This window comes from Bubalus bubalis, chromosome 4 (genome assembly GCF_019923935.1).
Source record: "Bubalus bubalis isolate 160015118507 breed Murrah chromosome 4, NDDB_SH_1, whole genome shotgun sequence".
NCBI classification, from domain to species: Eukaryota; Metazoa; Chordata; class Mammalia; order Artiodactyla; family Bovidae; genus Bubalus; species Bubalus bubalis.
In genome coordinates, this window is record NC_059160.1 from 148,342,935 (window position 1) to 148,369,264 (window position 26,330).

The 26,330-nt window shown below is 38.6% G+C and overlaps 1 protein-coding gene and 1 long non-coding RNA gene across 5 annotated transcripts in view; one reads left to right on the forward strand and one right to left on the reverse strand.

Annotated features, from left to right (window-relative positions):
• Positions 1-19,867, reverse strand: LOC123333443. Of its 2 annotated transcripts, none has more exons than XR_006550850.2 (3): positions 19,697-19,867; positions 18,163-18,249; positions 1-693 (listed from the first exon to the last, which is right to left on the reverse strand). It is a non-coding gene; the product is annotated as an uncharacterized LOC123333443 (long non-coding RNA). The 2 variants fall into 2 exon arrangements; XR_006550849.2 differs by having other exon boundaries at positions 19,690-19,867.
• Positions 15,170-26,330, forward strand: part of NUDT13 (nudix hydrolase 13) — a 16,793-nt gene continuing 5,632 nt past the window's right edge. Inside the window, exons 1-4 of one of the 3 annotated variants that reach the window (XM_006060594.4) lie at positions 15,170-15,325; positions 20,805-20,896; positions 24,086-24,225; positions 25,718-25,852. In XM_006060594.4, coding sequence (XP_006060656.1) covers positions 20,814-20,896; positions 24,086-24,225; positions 25,718-25,852 — 358 coding nt within the window. In that variant the 5' untranslated portion in view covers positions 15,170-15,325; positions 20,805-20,813. Of the gene's footprint in view, positions 15,326-20,804; positions 20,897-24,085; positions 24,226-25,288; positions 25,381-25,717; positions 26,114-26,330 lie in introns of those variants that run through there. The other 2 variants (XM_006060595.4, XM_044942258.2) reach the window with 2 other exon arrangements.

The following is a 26,330-nucleotide window of genomic DNA, read 5'->3' on the forward strand; positions in this document are numbered from 1 at the left end:
AGACCTCTAATTTTAATATTAAGAGGCATATGACCTACTCATATTTTGCTCTCAAGAAGCAAGACATGTGAATTACATAAAAACTGTGCCTTGGTCTTTAGTTTGGAAAACTGGCCAAATAGTGGTTATCAACAAACAAAATAAGGAAGTTGGGAAAGTGAGCTGAATTTGTAGAAAAAATGAAGAATTTGATTCTGAATCTTAATGGATTTGAAATGACAGGGACCATCATAGGCTACACACTTTGCTAATTAATAACCAGTTTGTCAATATTAAGCAGATTTCCACAACACAACAGGAACTGATATAAGGGCTAAAATTCTGACTTTTTCTCTAGCTGCAGTTCTAATTTAAAATTAATCTGGTTTCTTTAGATTTAATTCTGCTCAACTTGAGTCAAGCACATTTTAACTGTTAATATTGCTCTGCTGTTGGCTGAGAAGGCAGGGTTACCTCCCCAGGGCGTTCATTCATGTTGTTCACCCACTGGTTCTAGGGCTTTTCTCTTCCCAGACAGAAAGATCTGCTCTTCACATTCTCTGAAGTTAGTTGTGGCCAACTAATTTGCTTTGGTCAATGAAGGCAACATATTTGAGAGTCAGAATGTGTTTCACCATGTTCCCTTCCCTCTGTTGCAGTTACCACGGAAGCTGTATCAAGATGAAATCTTCATCAGTCTGGGTCTCTGAGTTCCTACAATGAACAGAGCCCCAAAGTTACACTGAATGTATAACTTGTGTGAAAAATAAACATTATAGAATGTTAAGTTAGAGTTGTTTATAATCATAGCATTACTCTTTTAACCTACTTACTGCTTAAACAAGGCAAGCCAAACTTTTCCTTTACAAAACTTATTACTAGAATTGTACTTATTAATTATATTTTTACCTGGAATGGACACTGTGGGTTGCCTACCTAGTATTCATTCTTCCCTTCACCAACTGTATTAAGACTTTCCAAATTATCCAGCCTTTCAATTTAGGTGTGACTTGTACTTCTGCTTAGGATGTAAAAAACTGCAAGGAATTCTGCTTCCACCTTTACAGTGGAAAAAAAATCAGATAATCTACAAAATCATAAATGTTCTTCAGCATATCAGAGAGCACAGGTTGCAAGGCAATCAAGTAACCTGGGTTCCAAAGAGTGACGGGACACAAGTTTAGATCTTTGCAGAGTTAAGAAAAAACCCAGCAAAAATTTTAACAAATTGTTGAAGTCCCAGTGTTATCAGTTTGGAGACTCAAGCACAAGGGGAGACTGTACTACCTGTTCTTCCCACAAGCTTAGTGGTGCTCAAATGAAAGACTGGGAGTAGGGCAGAAGAGCACAGAGCTGCACTGAATGGCGCAAACCTTTTTCCCCAGGATCTTCTGTCTCATGAAGCAAAAGCCTTAAGCCCCTGGATAAGTGGCAGGAAACCCTTTGCTCCCCAGGGCACAAGTAAAGATTCCCTGTGGATGGAAAAACTATAGAACAGCCCTCTATTCTTAGGGGAGAGAAAGGGAAACTCTCTTGGACCCTGGATCCTTCACTGATAACAAGCTGAGGTCTACTATTGCTGAGGGAGAGGCAGGAAACTCTTGTCCAAGACCAACCATGAAAGGCTGAGGTGGCTGCCTTTCAAGAGACTGAAAAAGTCCTATCTCCTGAGGCCCAGGCACACAGGGCCTGCCTAAGACTGAGACTGGACCAGAGGACAGAGAATCTCCACACAAACTCAGAGAGGAGAGAGGTAGAGACAGTGTGCTGAGGGTGTAGAGAGAGAGCTCCTCGGTGGCATAAGAATGCAGGGACAACTGAAAGTCAAGGGGAAAGCAGGAATACAGAAAAACTCTCTGGCAACCCAGCCCCCACATTATGTAGCACAAGGACACAGCTTCTTCCTCCTGAAGGAATTTGAAGGTTGTGCTATGTAACAAAAGTAACTATAGCAACAACAAAGCCTCAGCTCAGCTCAACTCCTAATCAGATTGACAACTTGACAGAAGAAGAGATATGTTAATTGCAAGGTGTGGGCACAATTGATCAAAAAATAATACTGTGCTACACACAATGTCCAGCATTCATTAAAAACCATTAGACACATAAAACAGTTAAAAAATCCACTGTCAGGAGATAAGGCTCTCAACAGGCATGGATTCAGAGATAAGCCAGAAGTTCAAACTATCAGATAAGGACTTCCAACTAACTAGCTAAAAAAAAAAAAAGTTAACAACATGCATGAACAAATGGGGAATTTCAGTAGAGAGATGAAAATTACAACAAATAGATGAATCAAGGCCAATTAACAAAGAGTTTCTCAATATTAAGCAAATTGGCTAACTTGAATTTTGCTTTCTCATTCATTCATTTCTTCAATAACTAGTATTATTTTAATCCTCCCCAAATTTTTAAATAAATAAAAACAGAAATAGTCAAATGAAACGCTAGGGAGGAAAATCCCATGATATTTAGAGACAATTCTCTTGATGAAATCATTGGTTATTCAACACAGCTGAAAAAAAGATCAAGTCATCCAAACCAATAAATCAAGTGGGAAAAAAGTGAAAAACAAAGAGAACATCCAAAGCTGTTGGATCAAATAATCCAACATATATGTAGCTGGAGTCTCAGAAGAAGAGAGACAAAATGGGGCTTTAGAAATATTTGCAGAGATGATGGCAGAAAACACCCCAAAAGCAATAAAATATATTAAACTGCAGATCAAAGAAACTGTTCTCCAAAATCAGGGGTGACCCCTCACCCTGATAAACCTGATTCATATCCGTAATATCACAATCTGTCTTGCCACAGTGATTGGTTTAGGGTCGGGCACTTAACTCAGGCCAATTCATGTCAATTCATGACATTCCTTTGACTGCAGGAATTGTTTGGTTAGGGGATTATAACCTAAACTGACCCAAATAGAGTGAAGACCAATACTTCTGCTTCGAGGTTGAGTGGACATACTGCCTGGATAGTAACAAGAAAGTAAATAGCCCCCAAGATCTGTTAGCCATTCTTTGACCATGAAGGAAGCCAACTTGAGGACAAAGACAGCTCATGAAATAGGTAAGAGGTGAGAGAAACAGAGTAAAAACCTCAATCCAGTGGTATCTGAGCCCTGAACTTCAGTTGGATGTTTTAGCTATGCAAGCTAATGAGTTCCTTTACTGTTTAAGCAAATTAAATGTGCATTTTATCAAATTTCAGTTGCAAGTAACCAAGCACATCTTAACTCATGCAGTACCCTATATGAGTATGATTCATTGTAGAGAAGGCTCCAACTCATCTCTTAACTGTTCTCTGGTTTTGAACCAAATATTTAATTCCCAAGGGATGTGTACTAATTTTCCAAGAGGAAAACAATGATGTCAAGAGAATACTGCCTGTTACCAAGTAACTGATAAAACCGTTAACACTTATTCATTCATTCAACAAATATTTACTGAGGATCTACTATTTCAGGAATTTTATCAGGTATTAGAAATAAGACAGGGTTGTTTCTCAATTTTCTCTGTGAACAATTTATGGATAGCATGAAAGCTGTTTCAGCCTTCATTTGCACTTCCTTTTCCATGTTGTGTTATCTTTCCTTAGCAATGTATATAACTCACTGAATATAAATAGCTTGAGTCCTAAATATTAAATATTTTCAAGTGCTATAGTTTTCAGGAGAATATCCAACAGCTATTCTGTCAAGCATGGAAAATGTATACAAAATTTTAAAATATTTTACTGAAAACAATAAGTTCCACTTCAGAAGAATGCTTCTGTGTATAAACAAATAGCATCTGCCTTGGCTGTCAGAAAGATTTGTAGAGCTTGACCAGTCCAAGTATTTCTTTGACCAGATTGAGCTTGTCAGGAACTCAAACAAACCAGAGAAGAATGCCAGAAATTCTAACTTTATTTAGTGAAGCGAGATTCAAGAGTTTAGGACTTGAAATTCATTCAGTCACAGAATTACAGTACTTGTCAGGAAGAAAAACTTTTGTTCTGGAAGGAGCTCTAGTAGATTCAATGAACCCAAGTTCTTGTGCATCATTAACAGTACAGCAAGGGTGAATCCCTTTAACTTTTATGCTGAAATTTCTTCATCCAGAAAATGGCCATAATGATATTTCCCCTATCAACTACTCAAAGACATATGAGAATCAACTGAGATGGCTGTTTTGAAAGTTCTTGGGAAAGTATGAAATACTATATTAATATGAGTAATCATCATTGCATGCTGTATAAAATTGTGTGAGGTTTTGTTTTCTCGTGTGTTTTTTTTAGTCATAGAACCAATTTGGTGAATTTTATATCTGTTTTGATGACTTTGAAAATAATTATGAACAATTAATTTTAAGAAATGCAAGCGGTAAATACAAGGATGCTTAGGTCATAGTGGCTAGCCTACCAATGTGATTTAGAGTGGGGATTGGCCATACCCAGTAGTCTTAGAGTACAGGATGGCCACACCACAAAGACCAAAAATGTGATTTAGGGTGGGGGCTTTAGGTGAGGGAGCCCTCAGAAAATTCAGGACACCAACACTCCAGGGGGTCTCCCTGGTTGGCAACATGCTATATTTGTTGTCATGCACTGATGCTGGGAAAATAATGCATTCTGAGTCTATGAGAAATATCAATAACCTCAGATATGTAGATGACACCATCCTTATGGCAGAAAGTGAAGAAGAACTAAAGAGCCTCTTGATGAAAGTGAAAGAGGAGAGTAAAAAAGTTGGCTTAAAGCTCAACATTCAGAAAACTAAGATCATGGCATCGGGTTTCATCACTTCATGGCAAATAGATGGGGAAATAGTGGAAACAGTGGATGACTTTATTTTGGGGGGCTCCAAAATCACTGCAGATGGTGATTACAGCCATGAAATTAAAAGATGCTTACTCCTTGAAAGGAAAGTTATGACCAACCTAGACAGCATATTAAAAAGCAGAGACATTACTTTGTCAACAAAGGTCCATCTAGTCAAGGCTATGGTTTTTCCAGTAGTCATGTATGGATGTGAGAGTTGGACTGTGAAGAAAGCTGAGTGCTGAAGAACTGATGCTTTTGAACTGTGCTGTAAGAGAAGACTCTTGAGAGTCCCTTGGACTGCAAGGAGATCCAACCATTCCATCCTAAAGGAGATCAGTCCTGGGTGTTCATTGGAAGCACTGATGTTGAAGCTGAAATTCCAAAACTTTGGCCACCTGATACGAAGAGCTGACTCATTTGAAAAGACCCTGATGGTGTGAAAGATTGAGGGCAGTAGGAGAAGGGGACGACAGAGGATGAGATGGTTGGATGGCATCACTGACTCAATGGACATGAGTTTGGGTGGGCTCCGGGAGTTGGTGATGGACATGGAGGCCTGGCGTGCTGCTGTTCATGGGGTCGCAAAGAGTTGGACATGACTAAGCGACTGAAGTGAACTGAACTGAATCTATGAGAAGAGAAAAATGGCAGTTCCATAGTTAGTATTTTCCCAGACTTCACCTTAATGTGCTTCTCCCCTCAGCTGATTTTAATCTGTATTCTTATCCTGTAATAAGCCATCATTGTCGTTCATTCAGTCACTCCGTCGTGTCTGACATTTTGCGACCCTGTGGACTGCAGCATGCCAGGCTTCCTTGTCCTTCACCATCTCCCATTGCTCAGGCTCATGTCTATGAGTCAGTGAAGCCATCCAACCATCTCATCCTCTATAATTCCCTTCTCCTGCATTCAGTCTTTCAGAGCATCAGTGTCTTTTCCAATGAGTCAGTTCTTCTCATCAGTTGGCCGAAGTATTGGAGCTTCAGCATCAGTCCTTCCAATGAATATTCAAGATTGATTCCCTTTAGGATTGACTGGTTTGACCTCCTTGCTGTCCAAGGGACTCTCAAGAGTCTTCTCCAACACCACAGTTTAAAAGCATCAATTCTTCAGTGCACAGCCTTCTTCATGGTCCAACTCTCACATCCATACATGATTACTGGAAAAACCATAGCTTTGACTAGATGGATTTTTGTTGGCAAAGTAACATCTCTGCTTTTTAATATGCTGTCTAGTGTCTTTTCATCTCAAGGCTAAAGTCACCACCTGCAGTGATTTTGGAGGCCAAGAAGATAAAGTCTGTCACTGTTTCTGTTGTTTCCCCATCTATTTGCCATGAAGTGATGGGACCGGATGCCGTGATCTTCATTTTTTGAATGTTCACTTTAAAGCCAGCTTTTCACTCTCCTCTTTCACCTTCATCAAGATGCTCTTTAGTTCTTCTTAGCTTTCTACCGTAAGGGTGATCTCATCTGCATATCTGAGGTTATTGATATTTCTCCCAGCAATCTTGATTCCAGCTTAAGGGTCATCCAGCCCAGCATTTCACATGATGTATTCTGCATAGAAGTTAAATAAGCAGGGTGACAATATACAGCCTTGATGTACTCCTTTCCCAACTGGAACCAGTCTATTGTTCCATGTACGGTTCTAATTGTTGCTTCTTGACCTGCATACAGGTTTCTCAGGAAGCAGGTAGGGTAGTCTGGTATTCCCATCTCTTTAAGTATTTTCCACAGTTTGTGTGACCCACACAGTCAAAGGCTTTGGCATAATCAATAAAGCAGAAGTAGATGTTTTTCTCGGAGAAGGCAATGGCAACCCACTCCAGTACTCTTACCTGGAAAATCCCATGGACGGAGGAGCCTGGTGGGCTGCAGTCTACGGGGTCGCTAGGAGTAGGACACAACTGAGTGACTTCACTTTCACTTTTCACTTTCCTGCATTGGAGAAGGAAATGGCAACCCACTCCAGTGTTCTTGCCTGGAGAATCCCAGGGATTGGGGGAGCCTGGTAGCCGCTGTCTCTGGGGTCGCACAGAGTCGGACATGACTGAAGCGACTTAGAAGCAGCAGCAGCAGCAGATGTTTTTCTGGAACTCTCTTGCTTTTTCGATGATCCAGCAGATGTTGGCTATTTGATCTCTGGCTCCTCTGCCTTTTCTAAAGCCAGCTTGAACATCTGGAAGTTCTTGGCTCATGTACTGTTGAAGCCTAGCTTGGAGAATTCTGAGCATTTCTTTGCTAGCGTGTGAGATGAGAGCAATGGCACCCCACTCCAGTACTCTTGCCTGAAAAATCCCATGGATGGAGGAGCCTGGTAGGCTGCAGTCCATGGGGTCACTAAGAGTAGGACACGACTAAGTGACTCCATTTTGAATTTTCACTTTCATGCATTGGAGAAGGAAATGGCAACCCACTCTAGTGTTCTTGCCTTGAGAATCCCAGGGATGGTGGAGCCTGGTGGGCTGCCATCTATTGGGTCGCACAGAGTTGGACACGACTAAAGTGACTTAGTAGCTTAGCGACAGAGATGAGAGCAATTCTGTGGTAGTTTGAACAGTCTTTGGTATTACCTTTTTTGGGGATTGGGTGAAAGCAGAACTTTTCCAGTCCTAAGGCCACTGCTGAGTTTTCCAGATTTGCTGACATACTGACAGCAGCACTTTCACAGCATCGTCTTTCAGGATTGGAAATAGTTCAGCTGGAATTCCATCACCTCCACTAGCTTTGTTCATAGTGATGCTTCCTAAGGCCCATTTGACTTTGCATTCCAGGAGGTCTGGCTCTAGGTGAATGATCATACCATCGTGGTTATCTGGGTCATGAAGATCTTTTTTGTACAGTTCTTCTGTGTATTCTTGCCACCTCTTCTTAATGTCTTCTGTTTCTGTTATGTCCATACAATTTCTGTCCTTTATTGTGCCCATTTTTGCATGAAATATTGCCTTGGCATCTCTAATTTTCTTGAAGAGATCTCTAGTCTTTCCCATTCTATTGTCTTCCTCTATTTCTTTGCACTGATGACTTAGGAAGGCTTTCTTATCTCTCCTTGCTGTTCTTTGGAACTCTGCATTCAGATGGGTATATCTTTCCCTTTATCCTTTGCCTTTTGCTTCTCTTCTTTTCTTAGCTATTTGTAAGACCTCCTCAGACAACCATTTTGGTAATAAGGAGTTCATGATCTGAGACACAGTCAGCTCCTGGGCTTGTTTTTGCTGACTATAGAGCTTCTCCATCTTTGACTGCAAAGATTATAATCAATCTGATTTTGGGATTGACCATCTGGTGACATCCATGTGTAGAGTCATCTCTTGTGTTGTTGGAAGAGGGTGTTTGCTATGACCAGTGCATTCTCTTGGCAAAACTCTGTTAGCCTTTGCCCTTCTTCATTTTGTATTCCAAAGCTAAACTTGCCTGTTACTTCAAATAACTCTTGACTTCCTACTTTTGCATTCCAGTCCCCTATGATGAAAATGACATCTCTTTTGGTGTTAGTTCTAGAAGGTCTTGTAGGTCTTCATAGAACTGTTCAAGTTTAGCTTCTTCAGCATTACTTGTTGGGGCATAGACTTGGATTACCGTGATAGTGAATGGTTTGCCTTGGAAATGAATGGAAATCATTCTGTCATTTATGAGATTGCACCCAAGTACTGTATTTCAGACTCTTTTGTTGACTATGAGGGCTACTCCATTTCTTCTAAGGGATTCTTGCCCACAGTAGTAGATACAATGGTCATCTGAATTAAATTTGCCCATTCTGGTCCATTTCATTTCACTGATTCCTAAGTTGATGTTCACTCTTGCCAACTCCAGTTTGACCACTTCCAAGTTACCTTGATTCGTGGACCTAACATTCTAAGTTTCTATGCAATATTGTTCTTTACAGTATTGGACATTACTTTCACCACCAGATGCGTCCAAAACTGGGCTTTATTTCTGCTTTGGCTCAGCCTCTTCATTCCTTCTGGAGCTATTTGTCCACTCTTCTCCAGCAGCATACTGGGCACCTACCAACCTGGGGAGTTCATCTTTCGGTGTCATATCTTTGCCTTTTCATATTGTTCATGGGGTTCTCAAGGCAAGAATGCCAAGGTGGTTTGCCGTTCCCTTCTCCAGTAGACCACGTTTTGTCAGAACTCTCCACCATGACCCATCCATCCTGGGCGGCCCTACACAGCATGGCTCATACTTTCATGTAGTTAGACAAGGCTGTGATCCATGTGATCAGTTTGGTTAGTATGCTGTGTTTGTGGTTTTCATTCTGTCTGCCCTCTGATGGATAATAAGCTATAGCCATGAGTATAATTACTTCTCAGTGAGTTTTATGAGTCCTTCTATCAAAACTGAGTGTAGGGACTTTGCTGGTGTTCCAGTGGCTAAGACTTCATGTTCCCAATGCAGGGGACCTGGGTTATATCCCTGGTCAGGGAACAAGATCCCATATGCCTCGACTAACAGTTTACATGCTGAAACCAGTAGTGTTCGCATGCTGCAACTAAGACCCAGCACAGTCAAATAAATAAATATTAAAAAAAGAAAAAAAAAACAGAATGGTTTTGGAAACCCCTTGAAGATGCCTTTGGTATTGGAAGTAAGAATGATCTCCTGGAGCAGTGGGGGGATGTGATCTCTTGGGGACTATTCCCTATAACTATGTAGCTGACCTAAAGCCCTCACAACATGAGACCTTGTAAAACCCTCCTATTGTAACTGTGGGCCTGACCATGTAATATGCTTTGACTGTCATGCAGGCAGAGACTTGCACGTTTCCACTTGTGCTTTTACCCTCTGCACTTTTACCCTCTTTCATCCTCAAAAGAATGTGCCCGTGTTCGCTTGCTAGAAAATGAGAGATACATGGAGCGCAGCCAACTCACCCTCATTGTCCCAGCCAAGAATGTTTTAGATTATTCAACAGCGCTACACCCCTAAACACATAAACAACCCTGACCAGGATCTGCAGAAGTACCTAGCCAATCACTCCAAGTATGTGAGTAATATTGTGATTTCAAGGTTGCTTGCTACGAAGTATTATTTTGACAATAGATGACTGATAACAACTACTTGTTAAGCTTCCACTGTGATATAGGAATACAGAGCATACAGATACTGTAAATCAGGAGAAACCTCCAAATTCTTCTCATCCAGCACTGAACATTTAATGACCATCTATTTGGATATTCCTTATGCTATAAAATATTAGATATTTATGGATATCTATAACTGAGAAATGAAATAATCACAGAAAAATTATACTTACTTGGGAATACAACCACACACAGTATACACTTTGTCTAAGACTCAGAACCCCTTTGGATACTGGGGTAAAGATAATACTATACAAGACAATACAGAAGTGAAAGTTAACTACAGTTATAACCAATTATTGGAAGACTTCCCAGACCTTTTAATTAATATGAAACTTTTTTCTTTTTTAACTTTGCCAACTTTCTGATAGAATTTCTAGTGACTTCAATAAAATGGCCCAGAGGTAGTTGTTAATTTTTTTTTTAATTTAAAAGGGAAGAATTAAAGCAAAGAGAGTAATAGCTCAATTAACATGAAATAGAAACCCATACTCAGTCTACTGACTACATTATAATAATAAAATCATGAAATCCAATTAATTTTTACTTAAGTATACCCTAATTGTCCTATTTCAACTTGTCTCCCAGTGGAGACAATTCTTGGTTTTATTTCCCTGCTTTGTGTTAAACATTACTTCATATTTTGGGAGGTGGAAGAGAAGGAGAGCTATTGTACTTTGCCCTTGAAAAGAAGCATAAAGACCTCCCAGTGGTTATGGCACCATTGGCCATGCAGATACACAGGGCCCTTTGCCAGTAGCTTAATATTTAAGGGGCCCTCATGAAACCATTTCCCACCCTGCTTGCTAAGATCTATTTCTTGTCTTACATGAAGTGAAACAACATCCAACTGTAAGCTTGCTTACAGAATGAACTTGCAGTTTCTCTCCAAGTTTGCTCAAGTGTCCCTACATCCTAATGTCCACTCCTGTAACTGGTCAAACACTGAGTAATTGGGCTTTTCTCACATACTTACATGCTCATACACATAATGCGTCACTCGCACCACATACACACATGTACAAGAGTAATTAATTTTTGCTGACAGAGACAACATATTATGCACCATTGTATTCCCAATTCTAGCATGATGCTTGGCACATAATGGGTTTTCAATAAGAATGTGTTCAATGAATTAATAAACATATGTATAAAATACATTGTTACTTTCCAGCAAAAGCTAGAGTAGGATTCAATGACTTGAGGCTCAATTTGTGCCCTTAAAAGAGTATATGGTATTAAATTATTACATGATCAAACGAAGCCATTGCTTTGAACTTAAGCACACCCTACGAGAGACAATTTTACCTGATGACCTAAAAAAACTATGAGGATTCTAGCTACTTACATCACATTTGTTGTAGCTACTAAACATGTACTGTAATTGTTAAACATAATTAATGATTTGGCTGAATATTTTAACAGTTTTATTGAGCTATAACTCAAATGACATATAACTTACCCATTTAAAGTGTGCAATTTAGTGATCTTTAGTAGGTTCACAGAATTGCACAACCATCACCACAATCAATTTTACAACATTTTATCACTCCAAAACAACAACAAAATTGTTTCAACCAGTAGTCACTCCCCATTCTCCTCCAACACTTCCCCGATCCCTATCCATGCTGCTGCTGCTGCTAAGTCACTTCAGTCGTGTCCAACTCTGGGCGACCCCACAGACGGCAGCCCACCAGGCTCCTCTGTCCCTGAGATTCTCCAGGCAAGAACACTGGAGTGGGTTTCCGTGTCCTTCTCCAATGCGTGAAAGTGAAGAGTGAAAGTGAAGTCGCTCAGTCGTGTCCGACTCCTAGCGACCCCATGGACTGCAGCCCACCAGGCTCCTCCGCCCATGGGATTTTCCAGGCAGGAGTACTGGAGTGGGTCACCATTGCCTTCTCCGGATCCCTATCCACAGGAAACCTCTAAACTACTTTATACCTCTATCAATTTGCCTATTCTAAACATTTTATATAAATGCAATATGTGATTTTTTGTGAATAGAGTCACTTAGCATGCTTAATGCTTCATCCATGTTTTAGTATGTATCGGTACTTCATTTCTTTATACTGCCAAATAAAATACTGTTTATGGATATACTGCATTTTGTTTTCCCCTTCATAGTTGATGGACATCTGGATTGTTTCTACTTTGGAGCTATTTTGAATGATATGGCTATTAAATTTGGCGTACAAGTTTTTGTGTGGACATATGTTTTCAATTGTTTTGAGTATATATCCAGGAGTGGAACTGCTAGGTCATTTGGTAACTCTGTGTTTAACTTTTGGAGGAACAGCCAAACTGTTTGCCAAAGCAGCTATACCACTTACGATCCTGTAAGCAGTTTATGAGGATTCCATTTTCTCCACATCCTCACCACTCCTTGTCATTATCTGCCCTTTTGATGTGGCCTCCCTCGTGGGCATGAAGTGATATCTTATTGTGATTTTGATTTGCACATCCCTGATGGCTAATGATGTTCAGCATCTTTTCATGTCTGTATTAGTCATTTTTGTATCTTCTTTGGAGTAATATCTATGCACATCCTTTGATCATTTTAAAATTCAGTTAGTCGTCTTTTTATTATGGAGTTGTAAGTGTTCTTTACATTTTTCGGATCAGTTCAGTTCAGTCACTCAGTCGTGTCCGACTCTTTGCAACCCCATGAATCGCAGCACGCCAGGCCTCCCTGTCCATCACCAACTCCTGGAGTTCACTCAGGCTCATGTCCATCGAGTCAGTGATGCCATCCAGCCATCTCATCCTCTGTCGTCCCCTTCTCCTCCTGCCCACAATCCCTCCCAGCATCAGAGTCTTTTCCAATGAGTCAACTCTTCACATGAGGTGGCCAAAGTACTGGAGTTTCAGCTTTAGCATCATTCCTTCCAAAGAAATCCCAGGGCTGATCTCCTTCAGAATGGACTGGTTGGATCTCCTTGCAGTCCAAGGGACTCTCAAGAGTCTTCTCCAACACCACAGTTCAAAAGCATCAATTCTTCGGCGCTCAGCCTTCAAGTCCCTTATTAAATGTATGACTGCCAATACAGTTTTTCTCTATTCTGTGGGTGTTCTTGTCAAGTTCTTGGTGGTACCGTTTGCAGCACAAAGGTTTTTAAATTTTGGTGAAGTCCTACTTTTTATTTTGTTGCCTGTGGAAGCAAGCTACCTGTGACTTGATATGGATGCACTGTATCTGTAGATCAATTAGAGGAATATTGCCATTTCAACAAAATTAAGTCTTCCAATCTATGAACATGAGATTATTTCCAGCAGTCCAATGTTTTCCAATATTTTTATTGAGTTTCCCTTCCCCATACCTAGTCAGATATAACCCAGGTCTATAGTACATTATGATAGTCAAAGGCACAATGTCTGTCTAGACTCAGATAGGCTTGAGTTAAAATCCAGCCCTTCTACTGACTAGCTGTATAAATATGGACAAGGTATTTAACTTTTCTAAGCCTCTGTTTTCTCATCTATAAAGTGCAAATAATAATGTATATCATTTAGGATGCAAGGATTAATGATAAATATGTAAAACACTTTGCATAGTGCCTTGAATACAGTAAACACTTAATTAATGTTAGCTATTTGTCTTAGTCTGTTTTGGCTGCTATAACAGAATACCACAGACTGTGAGGCTTTCAAAAAACCAGAAACTTACTTCTCTCAGTTCTGGAGCTAGAGCTGTGGTTTTAATATCAGGGTGCTAGCATGGTCAGGTTCCTGTAAGACCCTTTTGCGAATTGCAGATTACTTGCTGTGTCTTGTGGTGAAAGGGGCAAGGAAGCTTTCTCAAGCCTGTTATATGAGAGCATCCATGTCTTTGAGCATAATGGCTCAATCCACATGACATAATTGCCGCCCAAAGATCTCACATAAAAGTTTAACATTGGGCATCAGGATTTCATCAGGGGTTTGGGGAATGGAAACATTAAGACTATGGCACTATTTTTTATTATAGCACTTAACACTTAATTGCTAAAAAATATAGTTTTTGATTTTAAAGAATTATCAGAGCCCTAACTTTCTCTAAGCATGCTTCCTCATTCCTTTGGAATTCACCAACTTTATATCTTGTTTCCCTCAAATTTTCTGTGCCTTCCTTAAGGCTAATGAATCAATCTGATAAGAAGCTTAGGTTTATGTGCTAATAGTAAGGTCCAAAAGAAATAATTGGTCAACTAACTGGAACTACTACTCTTCTTTCCCAGGTAACCTGGTACATATTAACAATGACATTCAAGATTTAATAACTTTTATTATCCCCTACAGTCTAATCACACATAGAGTGATTTTTTAAAAATGTAAGTCAAATCATCTCACTCTCCTGTTCAAACTCTTCTGTAACATCCCATCCTCTCAGAGTAAAAGCCAAAGGCATTACAATAGTTCTATAAGAACTGTAAGACTTATAAAGTGCTACATGATCTGGTGCTTGGCTACTCTTTAATCTCATCTCTGACCACCATGCTTTGTCCTAGACTTTCCTCAAAGCTGCCAGGCACACTTCCCCACTAGGGCCTTGACATCTGATAATTTTTTTTCTGTCTACAACTCTCTTCCCATAAATACTCACTTGGCTTCCTTCCTCAGCTCCTTCTGGGTGTTTGCTCAAATGACACCTTAACAATGAGGCAGATATATAAAATAGCAAAATCCTGTGTCTTCTTCTCTTGCTTTATTTTTCTCCCTGACATTTATAACTACTTGATACACTATGTATTTTCTTATTTCTTTCTTTCTCTAGAATGTAAGTTACACAGAGACAGAAATTTTCATTTACCATCTGAGTCACCAGGAAAGCCCTGTTCTATGTAGAAGGATGGGTGTAAAGACTATATTTTTTATTGAAAAATGGATCTAATGGGCTTCCCTGGTGGTTCAGACAGTAAGCAATCTTCCTACAATGGGTTGGGAAGATCACTTGGAGAAGGGAATGGCTACCCACTCCAGTATTCTTGCCTGGAGAATTCCATGGACAGAGGAGCCTGGCAGGCTACAGTCCATGGGGTCACAAAGAGTTGGACTGAGCAACTAACACTTCCACTTTCACAGATCTAATGCTAGAACTACCGGAGTAGTCCTCCTGGTAATGAATTTAGATCTTAGAAGATCATGCTTTTGACCACCACGGTTGACTATGTAGTTTGAGGGCATAGCAGCGTGCCTGGGGATTGAACTACAATTCCCAGAATGCATCCTAAGAGGATTCTGGGAAGTGTGGCAGAAGCATGCTTTTGACAATCATGGTTAACTTTGGACAGCTTAGCAAGCAGGCATGAGGATTGAACTACATTTCCCAGAGTGCATCTCAAGGAGCATTCTGGGAAGTGTGTCAAAGGCAGCAATCATTCTTTGAGGAAAGAGTCCAACTTCCCTGGAAGACTTGGAGTTCCCTGGTTGTTCGGATTCTTGAGGCCTAGGAAGGCACCCCTAAGAGAATTCAGAGTAAGTACAGTGGAAGAGAAACATATTCAGATTCTAACTGGAAGAAAGATTTTATGAAGAGACAGAACGAGAACTTGAAAAAAGCTCTCTGTCAGATTCTCTTCTTTCTTGAAGAAACCACAGTTATGCATCATAAATTATTGGAGCTATCAGATTAACTCCAGCTAATAATTTTCTGATACTTTTTTGGAGAGTCGTTTAAAAATGGAATTTGTTAACTTCTCTGCATTGTCTGAATTATTTTGAATTAAGGGAGGAACATTTATTTTTTAGAAAGCCAACCACATAGCTGGTCACTGAGAGCTTGAAATGTGTTTCCCAGTGGCTCCTCCATTCTCCATGTTTCTCATCCCACTGAGGTCCACAATCATCAAAAGTCAGACTCCCTGAAAAAGACTCTCTCAAACACTACTGAACCTGGCCTCTTCTTAGTAGAAGTAATCACAGAGATTAGAGGTGGACTTTTTTGCCATGCTCTAGTGCTTTCTAAATGAATCTTTCTTCTGTTAAGATGAACAGGATGAGAAGCATATATGAATCCTTTATTATAGGAGGTTCAGAGAAATTGTTCCGCTTAAGGGCCTTGCCTCGTCATTATTTAATAGTTTTTAGTCAAAATAATATTAACTTTCATCTGTATCAGTCTTTTTAAAAAGTTACTTTTAAAAGTACTTTTTAAAAATTATACTTCTTAAAAACTTAAATAGTCCATGAATGTTAGAAGGTGCTTCCTCATGTATTTCTCATCAAAACATGACCTTTGGAGCCAGAAAGCCCTGAGTTTTCATCTACTGCTCTCTAGATTGTATCTCAGATTGGTTAACCTCTCAAAGTTTTACCTTCCTCTCTTATAAAATGGAATAAATTCACTTTTTCATTCAGTGTATTGTTTTTTCTGTGATAGGGACTGTACTAGATGCTGTAGATAGGGAGATGCAGTCCCAGCCCTTAAGGATTTTATAGTCTATTAGAGCTGAGAATTAGGTATGTCAAAATCTGACATAGTAATAATACACTTTAGATCTCTTTTCTCCCTTTCCTTCCCCTGTGAAAAATGAGACAGAAACCAAGCTCCCCAACAAGTTAGGTGACAACTCCAGGTCACAAATTCAGTCAGTGGGAGAGCCAGGAAAAAAGTTTGAGTCTCTCCAGTCCAAGTCTTACTGCCCTGTCCCTTTCTTGCTTTGGAAGAGACATGCATTTGCACTGTAAACAAAACAGAAGGCAGGCCTGAGCTTGTCATCTAAAGTAAAATAAGAGTGTTAATATTTTCTTCTAAGACTAATTTTGTAAATAGTGCATTTTTATCTCCAGTGCATGATTTGGCATAAAGTATAATAATAGTTGCCAATTCAAACAAAAACAACTATCCTGTTCCTAATGGGGCAATTGAGCAACTAGATGTGTTTCAAATGCAGCATGTTTTCTAGCTGTAGACCAGTATGTTTACCAAATGTGAGCCCTTGGGTCAATACATTTTGAATAATACATCACACCAAAGACCCCAAAAGTGGAAATCACAAACCATTTCAGAAAAGCAGTAGGAAAATTTTTCCTGCATTAGATTTATAAATAATATAGGGCCATCAGAAATTTTATTTTTATCCAAAAAGTAATCTCACATAGCCTCTTGACTGTTAAGAGTCTTTTTGTGTGTGTGCTGAGGTTCAGTTTGAATGACAATTTCCCAGAGAAAAGCAGTACACCAGTGGTTCCTACAATGCATTTCAGTGATCATATTGTGGAGAATGCTGTAAATATCCTATAATATTTTAAAAATTAGAATGGGCAAAAGTAGAGTAAAAGCACAATAAATAACTAAGCACAGGAAATCAAACTGACACTTTACAAAAGGGGAGCTAGTATTATTAAATCTGAAAACACTTTGAATCTCAATAGTGATCAACGAAATATAATATAAAAGTTCTTTTTTTTTTTAACCAGATGCTATCAAACTTTGTAAGTGTAGCAATGTAGAACCATATGATTTTAAAACAAATTTTGGCCCAGTAGTTCTATGTTGGAGACCTTACTTTAAAGAGGTAATCAGAAAATATCAGCACAGAGGTATTTAGTAGTCTTTTATTTCTGGTAATTTAAAATCCGAGCCACCTAATGTCTAAAATTAGGGGAATATATAGCAAGTAAGGATGGAAGTCTGCTTGGTGTAATACTACGCAGCCAAAAATAAATAGATAAAACTTACAGAAAAAGATGGAAACCTGCTTATGACATGTTTCATGAAAGCAAATTTAAAAAATGTTTACTGATTACAAATATGTAAAGGTCATATGTGCAAAAGACTAGTATATAAATTATATTAATGTGGTGATAATATGGGTGCTCTCACAATTCTGTTTTCTGTATGTCCTGTAATACAATTGTATTAATTTGCTAATTTAAATTACATATTTGAAAGAGGAAAATACAATTAAAGTTGAATTTAAAGGAAATAATTTTCTCTGTTTAAATAGTCTACACTGCTTTTTATATGTATAAAAAGGAGCCATTTAGAAAAGGTATTAGACTTAATCTTTATTAGATTTATGACTATACCAATGAAGGTACAATTCTCAGTTAAATTATGTCTTCCTCTTGATTATCAATTCTTTTTTAAAACTACATGAGGAACTTTACTATGTCTTTTACCAGCTCTGAGATCATTAACTTATGAGTCAGCAGGCCGTATAAATCCACAGTTGGCTAAGGTGAATTTAGTAAGCATTACATTTAGGCAAAACATCAGGCAGCAAAGCACAGTGGGCCACACAGATTAGCCGGTAGTCATAACTACAAACAGCTCTTACAGTATCACCGGAGGAATTCAAAGAACTCACCGAAGAAATTCCCCATGACTCTCAGGGAATGTGATGGAGTGCTACTGGGAACAGTGGCCTGTAGAAAGCTTCACAGTGAAGTTAGTCCTGGGAATGTACAAGAAATATGAACACATGGTTAAAAGACTCTTTTAAGTGCAGAAATGTAAAAAGTAAAAATTATGAGTACCCTTTTTAATCCCCATCTCCATATCACTCTCTCAAATTAGTCACCATTAATAGCTTGGCATGTGGATTTCTAGTCATTTGTAAAATAAAAAAAATACATATCTAATTAATTCTACTGGCCTGTATATGTATATATCCTTTTCTTTACAAATTAATTAGATAATGCTAAACCAACTAACTACTCTTTGCTTTTCTTAATAATATATTCTGAATATCTTTCTCTGTTACTACAAATGTTTTGTCGTACTGTTATCTTCTTATCTGTTTGTTTTTACAGCTCTGTTATTCCATTTTATCATAATTTTCAATTAACATCTTGTATGTATCCTTTTCTTCCTAGGATAAATTCTTAAAAGTGGAATTGCAGGGGAAGGGTGCTTACTGTTACCATTTAATAGATTATTTCAAAATTTCCCTCTAAAAATATCATATCAATAACATTCTCAGAGTTGGACCTGAGATAGGAATATTAACTTTAAATTCATTTCCTCCAGGATATCACACTAGTCTTTGGGTTATTAAAATAGAGACTATACTTTTAATATTCTCCTGGAATACTTTGTAGCCCACATATCACAATCTGCCTTCTGTGAAAGCTATGTATTTGCTTTCTCTCTCATGCAAGAGTCCCTTGAGGGCGGGATTTTTATCCTGTACATTATTGTTTCCCCTCAGAAAGCTTGCATAAAGTCAGTACTCAATAAATATTTTGTTGACTGTTGCTTACTAAATATATTTTACCCATGGCTAGGATATAGATTATAGGCAAAGCTGTCCAAGGATTAGTCATCAGTGATTCATAATTATGCAGCTGAGAAGTAGGCCTAAATTTTAGACTTTCCTTGGTGATTTAGTGTCAAAATTTGCTTCCCTTGGGCACAGTTAAAAGGGTGTTTGGATAAATTTTAAAAATAAATAAATAAATAAAAGAGTGTTTGGTTATTTAACTATACTGATTTTCTTATTTCTTCTTTGACTTTTTTATTGCTAATGTGAACTGTACTTTTCATGGAGAATAAAAGGCTTACTGATATACAGACGTCCCTTTCTGGAGAATAGATCCTTAAGATATAGAGTTATTTTTCCTCTCACAAGAAGACTAAAAAATAGGAAATATCTTAGATCCATGTGGGTTTGCATAGCTGCCTTTTGAAATATTTTCCTAATGCTTGTGATTTTATATTTTTCTTATCTACAGGATTCTTCTTCATTTTCAAAGGGACTTCATTTTTCACATATTCTGAGAAATTTGGCTACATTAGTCTGGAGACAATCCTAGGCTTACTTGGTCTATTAGTGTAATGCTACCTGCTGTAACCAACTTCAGAATTTCAGTGGCTTAATATAGTAGAAGCTTACTTCTTACTCTGGGGAGTCTTTGCTTGGTGGATGGCTTTTCTCCACATAGTGATTCAGGGCGGAGAAGGCGATGGCACCCCACTCCAGTAATCTTGCCTGGAAAACCCCATGGGCGGAGGAGCCTGGTAGGCTGCAGTCCATGGGGTCGCTAAAACTCGGACACGACTGATGCGACTTAGCGACTTCACTTTCAATTTTCACTTTTATGCAATGGAGAGGGAAATGGCAACCCACTCCAGTGTTCTTGCCTGGAGAATCCCAGGGACAGGGGAGCCTGGTGGGCTGCTGTCTATGGGGTCGCCCAGAGTCAGGCATGACTGAAGCAACTTAGCAGCAGCAGCAGCAACAGCAGTGATTCAGGGATCCAGGCTCCTCCATCTAATGGCTCTGCCATTTTGAAGTCATCCAAGCAGATGGGGAAAAGACGGAGAATGCAAACCCATACTTAAGTGTGCCAGCCTAGAAGAGATACACATCACTTTCAGTAACATTATACTGTTTAGACCTAGTTTTAATCCCATCAAACAGAGGAGGAGAGAAATGTAGGCCTTGGCTTGGCAACTACCACCCAGCAAGAATTTCACATTATGGAAGGAGGACCCCAGGGTTTTTAGTGGACAGTTATCTGTTTCTCACAACCTATTAGCTAGGCAGAACAGGTTTTAATTTTGTAGATAGGAAAGAGGTACTGAAAAGTTGGGATTTTCCAGGTGGCGCAGTGGTAAAGAATCCACCTGCCAATGCGGGAGATACAGGAGACTTGGGTTCGATTCCTGGGTCAGGAAGATCCCCTGGAGTAGGAAATGGCAACCCATTTCGGTATTCTTGCCTGCGAACTTCCATGGAGAGAGGAGCTTGGCGGGCTACAGTCCATGGGGTCTCAAAGAGTCAGACATGACTGAGCAACTGAGCACACACACTCTGAAAAGTTGACATCCCACAGCTAGTTAGCAGTAGAGATATAATTTAGAAGCCAGATCATGACTTCTATTCAGTTTATCTTTTCTTAATATTAAATAGTGATCCTTTTCTGGCTTAAAGTATAACCCTCTTGGTGATTCATTACTTCAAATTGCATGCTCTTTTTTTTTCTTTTAATTCCTTTTTCTCCTAAGGACCTGACAATGTCCCTGTATTGTGGAACTGCTTGCAGGAGAAAATTTTTTTGGTGCTGTAGGCTGCTGTCAACCTATGTCACTAAGACACGGTGAGTTTTGACCAAACTGAGCTCTGATTTTTCTATCTTTGGTCCATTAAAATTATAAAATATACATATCTCAAAATTCTATATTGGGGCTTAAGGACGTATGATTACGATTTACATGTAAAGATGTTCAATGCAAATTATATATAATTAGAGAATTTCTAAATTTCCAATAATATCTAAAGTGTCTGACATACTTATATATAAGTTCTTTTTTTAAGATAATAATATAGTCTTTTCCACTATGGTACCTCTCATGCATAGAACCCTAGTATCTGGCACATAGTAGGCACTGAAATATTGTTGAATGGATGAATGAACAGTAAGGGAGAAATTAAATTATGATACAGCCATTATGATGGAATTAAAACTTTATTGAATAATAGTTCATTAATGTTGCTGAAAATAAGGTAGGTAACTCCATTCCCTGCATACTACACTTCCCAAACTCCCTCCCCCAAGAACAAACCTCAGTGAGAGGCAGTCTGGAAAAAAGTATCTACACCAGTACAGGAGGATGAAAAAGGACTTCTTTGTCATCAGTCTGAGCAAATGTAAAATCTGTGAATTTGAAATCACTAGCCTGCTGTCATACAATTTTGAGGTATAAATTTGCACCATCTATGTGGTGTAGTTCCAAATTCCCAACCTATGAAAAGAATTTAAGTAGCATTTGTAGACCTGCAGAAGCAAGTGTAAAACCCCTCTGGAGGGACACATTCACAACCAGAGCTTTTCATGTTGAAAGCTCTCCCATACATGAGTGCCCAGTCCAAAATTTAAAAGCACACAACCAAAAAAAAAATAAAAAATAAAAAATAAAGCACACAACCATGTACAATCTTATATGAGCAAGAGTGAGAAAACAAAATTGCAATACTTATTTTAGATATTGACATTTGAGTTATTTACAGTTCTCAGGCTGAGACCCTGAGAACAATAACAGAATTACTGAATAGTCTAAAAAAATGAGTGTTAAGGTGATTAAATATATTGAAAATGAATAATAATCATAAGAAAAATAAAATTTTGTCAGTGAAGAATATGGTGTGAAAATGTTAATGTTTAAGAAAAAAGGCTACAAATTAGTAGATGGAGTCTAAAAGTATTTATTGTACAATTTATTGTATATGTATAAATGGATAATATTAATACATAGTTTGGAGAATTCCAAGGGATAAACAGTGATCATCTCTGAGTGGTGAGATTCTCGATGATTTCCCTTTTTTAAAAAAAAATTGCTAACTGCATATTTTAATTTCAGTAGAATGACTATTTGTCAACTTTTATAACAAGAAAACAACAGTTTATTAGTGTGTTGTGGTTTCCATACTATTATACTTAAAAGGAGAAAATGCATTTTTAAGTGACTGATTATTGAGGCATAGTTGATTTATTATATGTTTCAGGTGTATAACACAATAATTCAAAATTTTTATAGGTTATATTCCATTTAAAGTTATTATAAAATGTTGGCTATATTCCCTGTGCTGTACAATATATCCTTATAGCTTATTTTTTATTGAAATACAGTTAATTTACAATGTTTCAGGTGTAAAACAAGAAAATGCATCTCTAAAAAACGTGTTCCAATCAAGAAGAATATAAGTTTTTTGATCTCAGTCCCAGTTGCAACGAGACCCTGGGTTTAAGACCTTAACCTGGTTATTTTTCTAGATGTTTTGCTTTTTATGGTCATTAGGGCAAAACACAGGTTGTACAACTCTTACTGCTTTTTTACAAAGGCACCAGTGCATGTTCTGTTGTTTATATTAATATTTGGTAATGTCTGAGTAGCACCTGTCTCTCCTTTGACATACACTGAGTCTTTGTCCCAGGAGATTACAGTCACTCACAATAACTATAAAAATATCTTGAGTATTAAAATCTCAGGTTCCTTTTGTCTTCTGTTTACAAAGAGCTCATTGCAATTGCTTTTATCATACAGTCAAAAATAGGTTTCTAAAGACACCACTGGGGCAAGTTTATCATTTTGCTTTGTAGTTTAATGCGGAGCTAATGCTACTGGTGTTACAAAAGCTCCCAGATTCCACAGAAAATATCTGTAAATTGTATTTCCCACTTTAAGCGACAAAATGTACTGTATACCTGAGAGTCTGTTTTAGGGATTTCAACAGTCAAAATCATTATGCTGGGAGTTCCCTGGTGGCTGAGTGGTTAGGCTCATGGGCTTATGCTGCTGTGGCCCAGGTTCAATCCCTGGCCGGGGAACTGACATCCTGCAAGCCATATGGCACAGCCAAACAAACAAACAAAAAACAAAACAAAAATCATTATCCCTAAGGCCCCAGAAGGGGAGTCCACATTCAGCCCTCCCCAAATCACACAGACTTTGCCCTGATTCCTGAGGCTCTTAAAAGGATAGACTCAGGCCATCTTTAATGAAGGTACAGCACTTGCTCCATTCCTTTTCTTTTTTTTTTGAGAAACTAATTATAGGATGCTCTTTTTTCTACAGTTTAATTCTGGCTACTGAAAATATTACATATTAAATAAATGTCAAAAATGGCTTCACTTTCATCAGTGGTCCCTTTAGTAGAGATAAGGAGCTAATGGCCATCCACTTGGGAGAATAGATGCTTGAAATAAGACTGCATTTAAGATAAAAATTTTATTTTATCATCCCTAGGTTGAAAAGAGGTTTCTGAAGGTGTATGTTTGCTCTTTGTCTGCAATAATAAAGTCTGCTCCCATCGCCAGCTTGATGTTTTATCACTGTACTTACTTTCCTTTCCCTCCACTGCATGTAAATTCTTGCCTCACAGCATATTAGCAGAGTACCTTGAGGTTCAACTCAGTAAATATTTATTACTGTTGAAGTTCAAGTCAAATATTTATTGAATTGAGCCATTCAATATGCTAATTACTCAAGATCCATAACTAAAACAGACCCTGCCTGCCCTTAAGAAGATTTCAATCTTAGAGGAGACAGATAGATTAATAAATAGAACCACGTAAGTGCAGTCACAGAAGTATGGGCAAGGTATACAGTAGGACAAAGGAGGGAATGATCTCCCAGTCATATCCTTTTTTAAAGCAATGTAGGATGTAAATAAATAAAAAGAAATAACTGTGGTGGGAGAGCAATGCAGGGACATAATTCTCAAAGATGAACGTTGTACAGGAAACTAAGTATGGTTTTGTAATTGTTTGATTATTTCCAAAACACAGGTATTTATGTGAACTGAAAGAAGATGATGATGCATGTAAAAAAGCCCAGCAGACAGGAGCATATTACCTCTTTCATAACTTGGCTCCTTTGCTTCAGAAATCAGAACATCAATACTTGGCCCCCCAGCATAGCCTATTAGGTAAGCCCAAAGTAGACCAGCCTGTGGCCACTGAACAGAAGTCAGTCCATGTTAAATCCCTGAGAAGAATCCTCCAACTTCAGAGTTCAGGTTTTTCCCAAATGCTTTGGCCAATTAATTATTTAGTATATAAGCTGAATTGCCCAGTTGGATATTTTTTGGTGATGGTATGGGCCTCCCAGGTTGCTCAGTGGTCAAGAACCTGTCTACCAATGTAGGATATACAGGTTCGGTCCCTGGGTCAGAAAGATCCCCTGGAGGAGGGCATGGCAACCCACTTCGGTATTCTTGCCTGGAGAATCCCATGGCCAGAGGAGCCTCGCGGGCTACAGTCCATAGGGTCACGAAGAGTCAGACATGACTGAAGAGACTTAGCATGTGCACACAAACTGTTTAAGATGTGCATCATGACTTAATTTCTCCTTAGACAGGTCAAAGCTAAACATGAATTAACTTGCTTTGAGATATAAGTTTCATATAAATATATAATTTACATATAATTACATATTATACAATTATTGATATATTAATAAGTACATATCATATAATTTAACTTAGAGAGATCTAAGCCTTTAGGAATTGGCATTCAAGATGCTACCTTTCAGTTTTACATGATGTCACTACATGTCGTCGTTTCGTCACTGAGTTTTGGCCAACTCTTTTGCAACCCCATGGATTGTAGCTCACCAGGCTCCTCTGTCCACAGGATTTTCCAGGCAAGAATACTGGAGTGGGTTTCCTTCTCCAGGGGATCTTCCCGATCCAGGGATCAAACCCGCATCACCTACATTGCAGGCAGATTCTTTACCACTTGTGCCACCTGGGAAGCCCCTGTGTCACTATATGCCAACTTCTAAATACATTGCCAGGGCCAGATTATGCACTGCATATGTTGGAATACTTTGCTAGTTTCTGGCAGTACATAAGTATATGAGGATGTTTATCAGAAGGTACTAAATATTATTTGGAGATTAGCAATGTAATCTTGTATTATGAACAAATAAATATGAATCCTTCATGCACAGAACAGATTTTAATCCCAATATAGCACTTGTCTTTACAGACCAGGATCTCAGATGAGGAGTCTACCCTGGCCCATAGAAGCAGCATAATCTGGAGATGAAATTGTAGAACTGCTTTGGTCTACCATTTTAAGTATGACACTTTTTTTTTTTCTTCAGTGCTTTAGTAAGTTAACTATGATGTGTCTTTAAAACTAGGGGATATGCCCCTTTCATGATATAATCATAGAGTAATACAGGATTACACAGATAGAATTCCTTTAAATTCTTCAGATTGCTGATGGAGGCCAACAGGTTAAGTGAGTAGGTCATAATTACACAGCTAATTAGCATGCAGGCAGTGGCTGGGAGCCAGGTGTGCCTACTTCAAGTTGAAGTAGATGGTTTCTAATAAGTCTAGTATGGGCTCCTGTGGCTTAATTAAAACCCTGTGTACCCCCCCCCCCCCTTTCTCCTTTTGTATTTCTTAGAGTTGGAAAGGCTCCTGAGTAAGTTTGGACAAGACTCACAAATACTAGAAGATTCCGTGCTAATTGGATGCTCAGAAGAGCAAGAAGCATGGTTTGCTCTGGATCTAGGTCTAAATAGGTCTTCTTCCAAAAATGGTACATAACTTTATTCCTGATGGACACTTCCCAGTGGTTCTTAGGCTTTGGGACTCCACATGATAAAATTTCAAAGAACATGTTAAGAATACAAAACAATCTCAGTTTTTAAGTTGTTGTTCAGTCGCTAAGTCGTGTCTGACTCTCTGCGACTCTCCTGTGACTGCAACACGCCAGGCTTCCTGTCCTTCACTGTATCCGGGAGTTTGCTCAGACTCGTGTCCACTGAGTCGGTGAAGCCATCCAATCACAAGCATTTAAGTAAGAACATTAAAAAATACTACCATCTACTATCATCATTACATAAAGGATATTTTTTAATGCTTTCTTTCTCAACTCTATGGTGGTACACAGATGTTTATGATATTGTTCTCTCTACCCTCATGTATTTTATATATCTTAAGAAGAAAGAAATGTTTTAAAATTCATGACATTATTATTTCTCTTATCAATGCAGGTGAATAAACACATTACCTTG